The 15,434-nt window shown below is 43.9% G+C and overlaps 1 protein-coding gene across 4 annotated transcripts in view; it reads left to right on the top strand.

Annotated features, from left to right (window-relative positions):
- cramp1 (cramped chromatin regulator homolog 1) overlaps positions 1 to 15,434 on the top strand; it is a 55,392-nt gene that overhangs the window by 18,215 nt on the left and 21,743 nt on the right. For all 4 annotated transcript variants that reach the window (XM_046306661.1, XM_046306660.1, XM_046306659.1 and 1 more), the window contains exons 4-12: positions 929 to 1,082; positions 1,696 to 1,779; positions 2,137 to 2,185; positions 4,005 to 4,090; positions 4,333 to 4,456; positions 8,747 to 8,828; positions 9,103 to 10,275; positions 10,727 to 10,901; positions 13,755 to 13,918. In XM_046306661.1, coding sequence (XP_046162617.1) covers positions 929 to 1,082; positions 1,696 to 1,779; positions 2,137 to 2,185; positions 4,005 to 4,090; positions 4,333 to 4,456; positions 8,747 to 8,828; positions 9,103 to 10,275; positions 10,727 to 10,901; positions 13,755 to 13,918 — 2,091 coding nt within the window. The remainder of the gene's footprint in view (positions 1 to 928; positions 1,083 to 1,695; positions 1,780 to 2,136; positions 2,186 to 4,004; positions 4,091 to 4,332; positions 4,457 to 8,746; positions 8,829 to 9,102; positions 10,276 to 10,726; positions 10,902 to 13,754; positions 13,919 to 15,434) is intronic.

Here is a 15,434-nt window from a genome sequence, read left to right as displayed (position 1 = left end):
GACTCTGGAGAAGAATATAAAGTGCCTCATTGCCAAAATCCAGAGGTTTCCCTTTAAACAGCTAAGTTTGATCGGTAGCAGATAATTCTATTTTGATTTTAAGATTAGAATAGCAGAGGAGAGGATGCCTTTTGTCTTAGTTGTTGGGAAAGTGGCCAAAGTAGCTGATTTTTGTGTTAAGTTACATTGTTTACATTGAATAGAATGCGATGTTTGGAGTGACTATCACAATGGAACCTTCAGAATGCTGAGAAATTCCTGTATGTGGATGGAGGACAAAAAAATGGCTGTTTTAGTATTTTAAAAATAGCTCAAACTATTCCAGACTAGTCTACATGTTTTAAAGTTTGAACAGCGTTTCTAGCGTAAACCGTGTAAGAGGATTAGCTTTGTATAAAAATAAATAAACCTGTAAGTCCAAAATAATTCTTACAATATCTAGTGTTGCTGCTGTCGCAAGCCTTAAGTCGAAGTTTGTTGGAGATTTAAAGTGGGGACTCTTTCTTTGCAAGCCCCACTAATAATAATTGATTGCATTTTGATTGCAACTTTCCACCTACAGTAGGTGCTCAGTGCTTATCATTATAAGCGGGGGAAACACCTGTTCCACCACACATGTAGCACTGCAACCATTTTATGCCAGAACACTCACCATAAATCAGTTATTATGGTGGAAAGGTTAGGAGTGTTGTATGCCATTTGGAAATTTAGGTGGCTATGATTTGAAAGGGGCCAGGTTGGGAATTTAGCCAGGACACCAGGGTTAACACCCCTGCTCTTACAGAAAGTGCCATGGGGTTTTTAATGACCACCGAGACTGCACTCTATGTCCTGTGTTCTCCCATAGACCAGAGGGAAGAGTGCCCCCTCCTCCAACACAACTTCCATATCTCTAATAGTGTCGGTCTTTCTCTCTCGCTCTCTGTAGCATGGGAAGGACTTTGAGGCGATCCAGACGAACATAGCTTTGAAGCATAAGAAGAAGGGGAAGCCAGCCAGCATGGTGAAGAACAAAGAGCAAGTCCGACACTTCTACTACCGCACCTGGCACAAGATCTCCAAGCACATCGACTTCGCCAACGGTAAGCTAGCTTGTCTCTCTGTATCGCTCTCTTCTCTCGTTATTTTTCAAATAGAACTCTCCACTCACCTCTTGCTTGTTTACACAGTCTTATTTTCTTTTTTTATGCCCGTGTTTCGGTTTGTTGACTAAAACATTGACCTTCAAAATCAGTGTGAAACTTTGCCTGCGACCTGTATGCAAAGTTTAATTTGCGAATGCCAACTGGTCTTCATAAAAAGCAGGTTGGTTGCTATCTGCGTTCATTTCTTCTTTTGAATCCTATCATGTTTGATACAGACACACACCTGCAAACAACTCATTAAATGTGCAAGAGCGAAACTGTCTTTGGTCCTTCTGTAGCTCAGTTGGTAGAGCATGGCGCTTGTAACGCCAGGGTAGTGGGTTCGATCCCCGGGACCACCCATACGTAGAATGTATGCACACATGACTGTAAGTCGCTTTGGATAAAAGCGTCTGCTAAATGGCATTTATTATTATTATATTATTGATCTCACCATCAGTGTGAGACCTGTCTTTAAATTGGTTGTGGAGCACCCAAGATCACTGGTGTGCTGCAGTTGTTTTCTTTTCACTTTTATCCCATAACATGCCCAGTTCCTCCTGTCCCACAGTGTACTCCCGTGTGCTGAAGAAGTCTTCTCAGGAGCTGTATGGTCTCATCTGCTATGCTGAACTCAGGAAGAAGGTTGGAGGATGTAAGTCAAGCAGGGGTGTGTGTGTGTGTTGGGGGGGGGGGGGTATCTGTCTTGTCTTGGATGGTGTGTTTGACATTGGCCTCAGTCTGGCTCTGTTTCTGGGGCTGGTTGGCCACAATGGAGCTGATTTTAATTGTTTAGCTGGACAGGGCCGGTGTCATGAGGGACAGTTAAGTGTGGCGAAGGTCATGAAGGATGTGATGTTACTATGTCTGTGTTAATCTTGTGTCCAAAGATAGCTAGCTTTTCAAACTCCTGTTGGAGGAAATTTTTAGATATGTTAATGTTTGTGTTGTCTTCACAAAGCAAGATCAAGGAGGTACTCACTAGCTTTTCTAACTCTGTTGTTGTTCATAGTGATGGACGATAAGAACGTGGCCAAGCTTAACGAGCTCATCCAACAGGGGTAAGACTGAGACCAAAAATGATAACAATGTAACCACAGCTTTTAGAAATATACCACCTCTTTTCTCCAAGACTTTAGGGTTAAAAGTAGTTGATTTGTTTATAAATAGTTTACACATTTGAAATTAACCATTATATACACCTGTTTTTTATGTACACCCATCTAGTACCTCGTCGGTACCCCCTTTGCCTTTAGAACAGCTTGAATTTTTCAGGGCATTAGTTACAAGTCGGAAACGTTCCACAGGGATGTTGGTCCATTTTGATGCGATGGCATCGCACAGTTGCTGCAAATTGGACGGCGGTACATTGCCGCCACCAATCTGTATGGTTGACACCAGGAAGAATGGGTCCATGGACTCATGCTGCTTACGCCCAATTCTTCCTGTGCCATCAGCATGACGCAACAATAATCGTGAATCGGGACTGGCACTGTCAATGTTTTTTGTCCCACTATTCTCGGGAAACCCTGGAAACAGTCTTGTATGAAAAGCCCATGAGGTCTGCCGTTTCTGAGATACTGGATCCGGCATGCCTGGCACAGACTTATTATACCACGCTCAGTCGCTTATGTCACTCGCTTTGCCCATTCTAATGTTCAAACAGTAACTTGATGCCTGTCTGCTGGGTTTATATAGCAAACCACGGTCACGTGACTCACTGTCTGTAGCATCGAGCCATTTTCGTGAACAGGGTGGTGTAGGTAATAAACTGTCCGGTGTGGCGATATACTGAACAAAAATTTAAACACAAAATGTAATGCGTTGGTTTCATGGGCTGAAATAAAAGATCCCAGAAATGTTCCATATACAAAAAAATATGTATTTCTCAATTTTGTGCGTAAAGTTGTTTCCCTCCCTGTTAGTGAGCATTTCTCCTTTGTCAAGATAATCCATCCACCTGATAGGTGTGGCATATCAAGTAGCTGATTAAACACGATCATTACACAGGTGCACCTTGTGCTGGGGTCAAGAAAAGGCCACTAAAGATGTGCAGATTTGTCACACAACACAATGCCACAGATGTCTGAAGTTGAGTGAGCTTGCAGGAATGTCCACCAGAGCTGTTGGCAGAGAATTGAATGTTCATTTCTCTACCATAAGCTGCCTCTGACTTCGTTTTATTGAATTTGGCAGTATGTCCAACTGGCCTCACAACTGCAGACGACATGTAATCAGGACAGCCCAGATCCTCCACATCCTGCTTCTTCACTTGCGTGATCATCTGAGACCTACCAACAGGACAGCTGATGAAATTGAGGAGTATTTTTGTCTGTAATTAAGGCCTCTTGTGAAAATAAAAAATACAAATTCTGATTGGCTGGGCCTGGCTCCAAATTGGGTGGGCCTATGCCATCACAGGCCCACCAATGGCTGCGCCCATGCCCAGTCATGTAAAAACTATAGATTAGGGCCTAATTTATTTATTTAAATGAACTGATTTCCTTACTGTTAAATTAGCTAATGACGGAGGTAGCTTATGGTAAAGAAATGAACATGAACATTTCTGGCAACCGCTCTCGTGGACATTCCTGCAGTCAGCATGCCAATTGCACACTCCCTCAACTTGAGACACCTGTGGCATTTTGTTGTGACTAAACTGGACATTTTATAGAGGCTTTTTATTGTCCCCAGCACAAGGTGCACATGTGTAATGATCATGCTGTTTAATCAGCTTCTTGATATTTCACACCTGTCAGGTGGATGGATTATCAACACTTTACATGTTGAGTTTTTGTTCAGTGTAGATGGTTGATATTTTGTAATTGTCATTTTTGTTGTAGTTTGTGTTTATCTCATGTTTCTGCTCTATTCTCCAAGGGCCACCACGGTGCGTTCTAAAGGCAGGAACCTACGCATCAAAGCTCCCATGTGCCGTGCGCTCAAGAGGCTATGTGACCCAGATGGTGAGTATACATACACACGCACAAACACACATTGACAGACACTCACACAGCAGGGAGAGCGCGGAAGTGTATGAATGGGGACGTTGAGTCATGCATGTGGGCAGGAGGAGATGGATTTCCATGGCAATACTCGGGAAGGGGGCGGATGAGTAGGGGAGAGTAAGTGGTGGTGGTAATGATGCTGATCATCTTACAAATTGTATCCCTCTTTCCTTTACACCTCCCTCTCACTCACTCTCTAGGAGTGAGTGATGAAGAAGACCAGAAGCCTGTGCGTCTACCTCTGAAGGTTGCCGTGGAGCTGCAGCCGCGTAGCAACCACTCCTGGGCACGTGTTCAGAGTCTTGCCCATAATCCCCGCCTCAGGTCAGTGTCAACTAACTATAAAGACTATCATTTCTGTTTTTTTTCTTTTTGTGATAACTTCCTGTATACGAAAGGTGTACTGCAGGGGCAGTATTGGGACCAGTTCTCTTTTAATATTTATATAAATAAAACTGTTGAAACGTGTATTAATCTGTATGCAGTTCAACATGCATAACAGTATCCTCTACAATCTGACTTTGTTGCCTTACAACAAGCACTGGTTGGTTTAAAACTTGTACATAATGCGGGCTAAATGCATGTTCTCTAATTCTTTCAGATGGACTACATATTTATTCGTTGAGTGTTTTGCCCATAGATCGGGCATTTGGATTGATCAACACTTAACGTTGAAGAAACATACGGATGAAATTCATGGCGTTGTTTTGTTTTATAGTATGAAGAGTACAGCTTAACGTAGCTAAATAAAATCAAAAGGATATTTTCTCCAAACGATATGAGGGTGTGTACATGCAGCTGTTGTGTTGCACTGTTAAGAAAGTCTTGCTATCTGTTTTGATTTTTAATACATTCTAAGGCTGCATGACGCATCTAATAATTTGGGAAAAATTAGCATGAAAGGCATGAACTCTGCTTAGTTTTTTTTCGCCGGCTAAATACGCTTGATCCGTCTCATTCACATTTTGACAAGTACTTGATAATGCCTCGAATTTCCCGCCGGCATCCCCTTTTTGTGGCCGTAATCCCCCCTAAAAAAATACCTTTTTTGGCCAGTTGTGCCCCTGGCCTGAAAAATAATAATAATAATTCCCTTCTTCGTGCGCTGACGCACCTCTCGGTTATCTAAATTCTTATTAGCCAATGCCAGTATCGTGATCGGGTCGTTCTCAAGTGAAGACCACCACGTCGGGGATGCAACTGTGCGTGTCCTTATCGAATTCCGAGGCGCATGTTGAAGATGTTGGAAGAACTGTCCACATTTCCTTTTCGTCAGCCAACAAGATGAGTAGGCCCAACGAACAGCAAAAGCACTAGCCTATGTCAATCTACTATACCCCATAGTACAAAAGTTTACCTATTCTGTGATAAATAAATATTTCAAACAATCTGGGACAGTTGTGGGATGCGATAGATCCCAAATTAATACAACTAATAGCTTCAAAAAAGCAATGAGGCTTACACAACAGATCAGAACATTTAGCTTAAAATGTTGATAAACTATCAGGCTATTTCTTCACATTAAAAGTGCAGCAATGTGCACATGGCAGTAGACTATAAGCGTGAATGTTCCAAAATGCAATCAATTAGCGGGAAAACGTCATTCTGAAAAATCACTACAAATGCGATTTATAATAAAAGCATTACATGCATTAAGGTGCATTTTTATTTTAAAAATTATCTTCCCCAAACTTCAAACTCACGTGCTGCGTGTACTGTATGCCAGTTAGGCTAAATACCCGTTGTAAAGCGGATTAATATTCTTAATTTTAAGTTACTTGTCCACTTAAATTGTGACACAAACCTTATCAAAAAAATATATGCCTAATGGGCGAGGCTACATGATATGTGCGACTGAGTTGAAAAAGTTTTTTTTAAGGAGTGCTGTTTCTTGCTTTACTGCACACAAACTGGGCATCATTCACAAATGATAATATTGCCACCCATCAGACTATTCTTAATTTAATCTGGTCTTTACATATAATTTAGTACATGTGTGAAATTTGTTTTGATTTAGAATCGGCTATTATCATGCATCTGTCTTGGAACAGGGGCAGGGGGAAAAATACATGTCATCTATGCACTTAAATAGTGAATGGAGGATGCTTTTCCCGTGGTTCATTTTCATGCCATGAGGTAGGCTATACTGTTGTAAAGAGAAGTAATGTGCTTACTATTAGAACAATTAAATAAATAAATATAGTAGGCCTAGCCTATAGAAAGTTGATGGTAGCCTCTATTAAAAAGAGGATATCAAAACTGTTTTCTCACTTAATTGCATAGCCTATAGAAACATGAGCATAGACTCAACATTAAGTGATTTACTAAAATTTTGATTTTGATTTTGCATTGATGTCAGAGTGATTAGAGGGACAACTGTGCTGAATACCAGGCAGTTAGCAAGTTTGGTAGGCTACTAATGCAGCATCAGCGCTTGGAGAAGCCTAATTACCGTGACTAAACAGTCATTTTTTATTTTATTTCACCTTTATTTAACCAGGTAGGCTAGTTGAGAACAAGTTCTCATTTGCGACCTGGCCAAGATAAAGCATAGCAGTGTGAACAGACAACACAGAGTTACACATGGAGTAAACAATTAACAAGTCAATAACACAGTAGAAAAAAAGGGGAGTCTATAGACATTGTGTGCAAAAGACATGAGGTAGGCGAATAATTAAAATTTTGCAGATTAACACTGGAGTGATAAGTGATCAGATGGTCATGTACAGGTAGAGATATTAGTGTGCAAAAGCAGAAAAGTAAATAAATAAAAACAGTATGGGGATGAGGTAGGTAAAAATGGGTGGGCTATTTACCGATAGACTATGTACAGCTGCAGCGATCGGTTAGCTGCTCAGATAGCAGATGTTTGAAGTTGGTGAGGGAGATAAAAGTCTCCAACTTCAGCAATTTTTGCAATTCGTTCCAGTCACAGGCAGCAGAGAACTGGAAGGAAAGGCAGCCAAATGAGGTGTTGGCTTTAGGGATGATCAGTGAGATACACCTGCTGGAGCGTGTGCTACGGATGGGTGTTGCCATCGTAACCAGTGAACTGAGATAAGGCGGAGCTTTGCCTAGCATGGACTTGTAGATGACCTGGAGCCAGTGGGTCTGGCGACGAATATGTAGCGAGGGCCAGCCGACTAGAGCATACAGGTCGCAGTGGTGGGTGGTATAAGGTGCTTTAGTGACAAAACGGATGGCACTGTGATAAACTGCATCCAGTTTGCTGAGTAGAGTGTTGGAAGCAATTTTGTAGATGACATCGTCGAGGATCGGTAGGATAGTCAGTTTTACTAGGGTAAGTTTGGCGGCGTGAGTGAAGGAGGCTTTGTTGCGGAATAGAAAGCAGACTCCAGATTTGATTTTCGATTGGAGATGTTTGATATGATTCTGGAAGGAGAGTTTAGTCTAGCCAGACACCTAGGTACTTATAGATGTCCACATATTCAAGGTCGGAACCATCCAGGGTGGTGATGCTGGTCAGGCGTGTGGGTGCAGGCAGCGAACGGTTGAAAAGCATGCATTTGATTTTACTAGCGTTTAAGAGCAGTTGGAGGCCACGGAAGGAGTGTTGTATGGCATTGAAGCTCATTTGGAGGTTAGATGGCACAGTGTCCAAGGACGGGCCGGAAGTATATAGAATGGTGTCGTCTGCGTAGAGGTGGATCAGGGAATCGCCCGCAGCAAGAGCAACATCATTGATATATACAGAGAAAAGAGTCGGCCTGAGGATTGAACCCTGTGGCACCCCCATAGAGACTGCCAGAGGACCGGACAGCATGCCCTCCGATTTGACACACTGAACTGTGTCTGCAAAGTAGTTGGTGAACCAGGCAAGGCAGTCATCCGAAAAACCGAGGCTACTGAGTCTGCCATTAAGAATATGGTGATTGACCGAGTCGAAAGCCTTGGCATGGTCGATGAAGACTGCTGCACAGTACTGTCTTTTATTGATGGCGGTTATGATATCGTTTAGTACCTTGAGCGTGGCTGAGGTGCACCCGTGACCGGCTCAGAAACCAGATTGCACAGCGGGGAAGGTACGGTGGGATTCGAGATGGTCAGTGACCTGTTTGTTGACTTGGCTTTCGAAGACCTTAGATAGGCAGGGCAGGATGGATATAGGTCTGTAACAGTTTGGGTCCAGGGTGTCTCCCGTCACCGTTGGTGTGGCTGTAATACGGTTACTGTGACTAAATCTACTTTTTTCCCCCAAATTTTGTTGTGCTGTATTTTTATTTTACATTTGTATTGATTGCTTTTTCCTTTCACATTGCATTTGATTGTTGTATTACTTTGATCAGGGCACCCTTGAGAATGAGTGCCTGGTCTAAATGGGTTTTCCTTGAATAAATAATAGATTTTTTTATAAATCAAGATGGGCAGAAAAATCTTTATGCTTTTGGGACACCCAACCCTGATTGTTTGGATCCCTAAACATAGCGGCCATTACATGAAGCATATTGTCATGATCATATTGGGTTTTTCTAGGTTGTGTTGTGCTGAACATGCCCCTGTCAGTGTTTGAGGTGTGTGTTGTCTACAGGAGTTCTCTTTGCTGAGAAATGTAGTATTTTCTAACATTGTTTGTTCTTCTGTGTGGTGATGTAGGATGGTGGTGGAGCTACATAGGAAGGTGTCCAGCCTGATTGAGTTCCTGAAACAGAAGTGGGCCGTCCAGGACCAGCGGATCGTATCCTTCCACGTCACAACGGTTATGTCATGTCCGTCTTATAGCACTTAGACCACAACCTAACTGATTATATTTTTTATCTGGTCAAGTATAGAATCACATGAAATTAGCACCAGACACAACCTGCTGGTATAAAAATAAAAATAAAAACGTCTCAAATGAGCTGATCCATAGAACTTCAAGAGAGAAACCGATAATATTTAGCCAAGTTGATGCTCAATTCTCATTTTTGTTTGACATCTCTGCTGACCCTCCTTGACCGTACTGTGTTCAGCTGAAGAGCCTGCAGGAGCGCGAGGCGTTAGGGGGAACCCAGCATCACAGTGGTAGCGGCAGCCCTGCTCTCCCCTGTAGAGAAGACAAGGAGGACCTGTTCCTATACCCAGCTGAGACCAGCACCTTGACCCCCCTGCCCAGCGTAGCCCGTGTGGTTCACTCCAAGGCCTCCTGCACTGTCCACTGGCAGGAGAGTGGCAAGCCCCGGCCCGGCCCCAAGGAGTTGATCCCCACCGCCCAGATTCTGGGCATCCAGGGGGCCCCGCTCCTCCTCCCCCGGGGGGGCGTGGCCAAACCTGGACGCGGCGGTGGTGGTGGGGATGCTCGGCGTGTTGGGGGTGAGACCCCCATATCCACACCTGAAGGAGGAATGTTGGGAGGGGGAGCAGGGCCAGAGCACAAGAATCTGAACCAGATAACATCACCTATACCGCCACTTCCTCCTCCTTCGTCTTCGCTGCTGTTGTCTATGACTCAGAAACAGGAGGGTGGTGTAGCCGCGGGGCAGGTGGAACAGGAGAAGGGGCTGGGGGAAGGACCAGGGGTAGGGGAGGCCTTGGGGGCCAAGGGAGGAGATGGGGACTCCATTTCTCAGGACCAGGGGGGTAGTTCTTGTTCTGCAACTGTTCCGTACAGGCTTGAAGAGCGGGCCACAGGGGTTAATAGCAGTGACGGAGCCTCTCCAGAGAGGAACTCCCTCCCCCTGTTGGACCCCCTGTTTCCCACCACACCTCCACCGGCACTGCGACAGGTGGAGGACGTCCCTCCAGACCAGGGGCAGGGGAGCGCAGCAGCCCCAGGAAAGGAAGAGTCTGGTGGGGTTGGTGGTGGTGGTGGTGGTGGTGGAGGAGGAAGCAGCACACCAACCCTGGTGTCCTGTGGTCGGTCGGCCCAGCGGATCTGTGATGAGGGCTGGAGCTCGCGCGGGTCAGACAGCAACGTGACTCTGGCAGAGCTGTACCTGATGCTGGGGAAACCTGGGAAACTGCAGCTGGAGTACGAGTGGCAGCCGGCTGCTGTTGCAGTCCCGGAGATGGGGGACGAGGGGCTACAGGGACCAGGGCAGACATGCCCACAGCTACAGTCACCACGCCCCCTGCCCCCGCCCTCCACCCACCGTGTCCTGCGCTGTCTGCTCCGGCTGGTGTCATCAGAGGTCAATCCCAAACCTGTGAGTTAACACCGCCTAGTGATGCAAATTCTTCATAGCCACTGGCCACATTTGAATTCTCTACACTTCGTCCTAAGTGTGCACTCCTGCACTCTCCCTCATGGATTTAAAAGTAATCGACTGGAAAGGGAAAGGGGGATGCCTAGTCAGTTGTACAACTGAATGCATTCAACTGAAATGTGTCTTTCGCATTTAAACCAACCCCTCTGAATCAGAGGTGTGGGGGGCTGCCATAATCGACGTGTGAGGATTATGGTGCAAATGCCCTCTAGCCGTGCTTACACCAAACATTTAAATGCATGAGGTGGAGGGATCGAGTGCACACTTCTGGAGAAGGGTAGAGAATTGGAATGCAGGCACTTTGTAGGAGACTTTGTAAACAGATTATGGGATTTAATAGCCTTAAGTAATTTTGTTTTCTTCTAATGCCCTCTTCTTTCCTCTCCTTCAGGCCCCAGAGCTGTGCTCCACAGCCACGTCTCCGGTAAAGCCATCCCAGGAGGAACAGTCCCTCACCCCCCCAGGCAAGGCCCCGGCTGTGGGGGTACGGAGCCCCAACTGTGGACGACCACAGCCCCTGGGGGTCCGAGCGACAAAGCTGATGTTACCAAACACTGGGTCCTCCGGTAGCTTACCAAACTCTTGTCACATGCAAATGCACACACACACACACACACACACACACACACACACACACACACACACACACTAGAGGTTGACCGATTATGATTTTTCAATGCCGATACCATTTATTGGAGGACCAAATAAGCCGAAACCGATTAATCGGCCGATTTATTAAAAAAAAATATATAAAAAACATTCTAATTTTATTATTTTTATATATACATACATACTTTTTGCCCCCCTGTATGTATTTAGTCAGCCACCAATTGTGCAAGTTCTACCACTTAGAAAGATGAGAGGCCTGTAATTTTCATCATAGATACACTTCAACTATGACAGACAAAATGAGAAAAAAAATCCAGAAAATCACATTGTAGGAATTTTTTATGAACTTATTTTGCAAATTATGGTGGAAAATAAGTATTTGGTCACCTACAAAGAAGCAAGATTTCTGGCTCTCACAGACCTGTAACTTCTTCTTTAAGAGGCTCCTCTGTCCTCCACTCGTTACCTGTATTAATGGCACCTGTTTGAACTTGTTATCAGTATAAAAGAGACCTGTCCACAACTTCAAACAGTCACACTCCACTATGGCCAAGACCAAAGAGCTGTCAAAGGACACCAGAAACAAAATTGTAGACCTGCACCAGGCTGGGAAGACTTAATCTGCAATAGATACGTAAGCAGCTTGGTTTGAAGAAATCAACTGTGGGAGCAATTAGGATATGGAAGACATACAAGACCACTGATAATCTCCCTCGATCTGGGGCTCCACGCAAGATCTCACCCCGTGGGGTCAAAATGATCACAAGAACGGTGAGCAAAAATCCCAGAACCACACGGGGGGACCTAGGGAATGACCTGCAGAGAGCTGGGACCAAAGTAACAAAACCTACCATCAGTAACACACTACGCCGCCAGGGACTCAAATCCTGCAGTGATCCAGAAGAAGATTGGGAGAATGTCATATGGTTAGATGAAACCAAAATATTACTTTTTGGTAAAAACTCAACTCGTCGTGTTTGGAGGACAAAGAATGCGGAGTTGCATCCAAAAAACACCATACCTACTGTGAAGCATGGGGGTGGAAACCTCATGCTTTGTTGCTGTTTTTCTGCAAAGGGACCAGGATGACTGATCCGTGTAAAGGAAAGAATGTATTGTGAGATTTTGAGTGAAAACTTCCTTCCATCAGCAAGGGCATTGAAGATGAAACGTGGCGGGGTCTTTCAGCATGACAATGATCCCAAACACACCGCCCGGCAACGAAGGAGTGGCTTTGTAAGAAGCATTTCAAGGTCCTGGAGTGGCCTAGCCAGTCTCCAGATCTCAACCCCATAAAAAATCTTTGGAGGGAGTTGAAAGTCCGTGTTGCCCAGCAACAGCCCCAAAAACATCCCTGCTCTAGAGGAAATCTGCATGGAGGAATGGGCCAAAATACCAGCAACAGTGTGAAAACCTTGTGAAGACATACAGAAAACGTTTGACCTCTGTCATTGCCAACAAAGGGAATATAACAAAGTATTGTGAAACCTTTGTTATTGACCAAATACTTATTTTCACCATAATTTGCAAATAAATTCATTAAAATTCCTACAATGTGATTGTCTGGATTTTTTTCTCTCATTTTGTCGGTCATAGTTGAAGTGTACTACCTATAATGAAAATTACAGGCCTCATCTTTTTAAGTGGGAGAACTTGCACAATTGGTGCCTGACTAAATACTTTTTTGCCCCACTGTGTATAATTATATGAACACTTAACTTAATATAATACATCAATCATCAATTTAGCCTCAAATAAATAATCTGTTCAATTTGGTTTAAATAATGCAAAAACAAAGTGTTGGAGAAGAAAGTAAAAGTGTAATGTGTGCTATGTAAGACAGCTAACGTTTAAGTTCCTTGCTCAGAACATAATAACATATGAAAGCTGGTAGTTTCTTTTAACATGAGTCTTCAATATTCCCAGGTAAGAAGTTTTCTGTTGTAGTTATTATAGGCATATTTCCCTCTCTACAATTTGTATTTCATATACCTTTGACTATTTGATGTTCTTATAGGCACTTTAGTATTGCCAGTGTAACAGTATAGCTTCCGTCCCTCTCTTCGCTCCTCCCTGGGCTCGAAACAGGAACACAACTACAACTGCCACCCTCGAAGCAGCTTTACACATGCAGAGCAAGGGGAACAACCACTCCAAGGCTCAGAGCGAGTGACGTTTGAAACGCTATTAGCGCGCGCTAACTAACTAGCCATTTCACTTCGGTTACACCAGCCTCATCTCGGGAGTTGATAGGCTTGAAGTCATAAACAGCGCAATGCTTGATGCACAACAAAGAGCTGCTGACAAAACGCACAAAAGTGCTGTTTGAATGAATGTTTACGCGCCTGCTTCTACCTACCACCGCTCAGTCAGAATATATGCAACGCAGGATACGCTAGGTAATATCTAGTAATGGATCCCCTGAGTTGACAAGGTGAAAATCTCGTTCTGCCCCTGAACGAGGCAGTTAACCTGACCGTTCCTAGGTCGTCATTGAAAATAAGAATGTGTTCTTAACTGACTTGCCTCGTTAAATAATGGTGTAAAAAAAAATGGCCAAATCGGTGTCCAAAAGTACCGATTTCCGATTGTCATAACTTGAAATCGGCCATAATTAATCGGCCATTCCGATTAATCGGTCAACCTCTAACACACACAACCTACACTTATCGAATCTTCTCCAGTAACTCCATAGTTTTAGGTCCGAGGACCAATTCTTGAAGTAGTGTTTGTCTTTTACCTGAATCTTTGTATGACATCTCATGTACACCAATACTAATTAACTGTAACCTTGGCTTTGAACCTCTCAGGTCGTAACCTCCCGCGGTCTCTGCTGGTGTCTGGGGGGGACTCAGATGGTGGGGTGTTTGCCGTTCCCACCACCCTGCCCCCCAACAGCTCCCGACACTCCCGCATGTTCTCTCCCAACAAGGAGGCCGAGCTCGCCTTCCGACAACAGCTCGACTCAATCAACGTAAGGACGTTTTGCATACTCACTCCATATTTTGTCTGTCTCAGAAAAATAAACTAGCTGGACTCTATCCATATCTCTTCATTCCTTCCAATCTTTTTATTTTCCCTCTTCAGGGATGCAAACTCGTCACTTTTGTAGATTTTTCGATATACAGTGTATTCGGAAAGTATTCAGACCCCTTGACTTTTACCAAATTATGTTACAGCCTTATTCTAAAATGGAATACATTTACTTTTTAAAATCCTCAATCTACACACAATACCCCATAATGACAAAGCAAAAACAGGCTTTTGGAAATCCTTGCAAATAAAATAAAAAACAGAAATGCCTTATTCAGACCGTTTGCTATTTGAGCTCAGGTGCGTCCTGTTTCCATTGATCGTCCTCGATGTTTCGACAACTTGATTGGAGTCAACCTGTGGTAAATTCAATTGATTGGACATGATTTGGAAAGGCACACACCTGTCTATATAAGCTCCCATAGTTGACAGTGCATGTCAGAGCAAAAACCTAGTCATGAGGTTGAAGGAGTTGTCTGTAGAGCGCTGAGACAGTATTGTGGGGAAGGGTACTAAAAATGTCTGCTGCATTGAATGTCCCCAAGACTGGGGCGAAAGTTCACTTTCCAACAGGACAATGACCCTAAGCACACAGTCAAGACAACATAGGAGTGGCTTCGGGACAAGTTTCTGAATGTCCTTCAGTGGCCCAGCCAGTGCCTGGTCTGATCGAACATCTCTGGAGAGACCTAAAAATAGCTATGCAGCGATGCTCCCCATCCAACCTGACAGAGCCTCATGGTCATGCAACAATAAATGCGCTCCTTAATTTACGGGGCAGGGCTAGGTCTGTGTGGAACGCAGCATGTGGAGAGGGATGACGCAAGAAGCGGTGTAAACTATGAAATGGATGTTACACACAGCATATCACATTTAACACACTAAACATCCAAATACCGTTATAGAAGGTAAAGTTAAAAACCCAAACCGATCCGTGCATCAATACCGGAATATAGTAAAATATCGTATAGATTCTCCCACTGTTATTCCAATATTTTTTTCAAATCAATATCACGTGTGACAGCTGTGAGCAGCCAACTGCATCCCCTAACCAGCCATTTGCTTACTCAGCTGCTTCTCTCTATCCGTTCTTTCGGCACACCTCCATCAGTTTTCAAATGTTATTTACTGTGATGACGAGCTGGGGCTAGCAAACAGTGATGGGATTTATGTTACATTTGTTCAATCATTGGAGCAGCTCTCTGCATAAGTGAAGTGCATATATACAGTCAGGTCCATAAGTATTTGGACAGTGACACAATTTCCATAATTTTGGCTCTGTGCACCCCCAAAATGGATTTGAAAGAAAACAATCAAGATGTGCTTTAAGTGTAGACTTTCATCTTTAATTTAAGGGTTTTGTAAAAATAAAAAAGTATCGGAATTACAACCAATTTTTTTCAACGTAGCCCACCAATTATAGGGGCTCATAAGTAATTGGACAAATAACATGATCA

This window comes from Oncorhynchus gorbuscha, linkage group LG16 (assembly GCF_021184085.1).
Source record: "Oncorhynchus gorbuscha isolate QuinsamMale2020 ecotype Even-year linkage group LG16, OgorEven_v1.0, whole genome shotgun sequence".
In the NCBI taxonomy this organism is placed as follows: Eukaryota; Metazoa; Chordata; class Actinopteri; order Salmoniformes; family Salmonidae; genus Oncorhynchus; species Oncorhynchus gorbuscha.
This window is presented reverse-complemented; position numbering and strand designations above follow the sequence as displayed.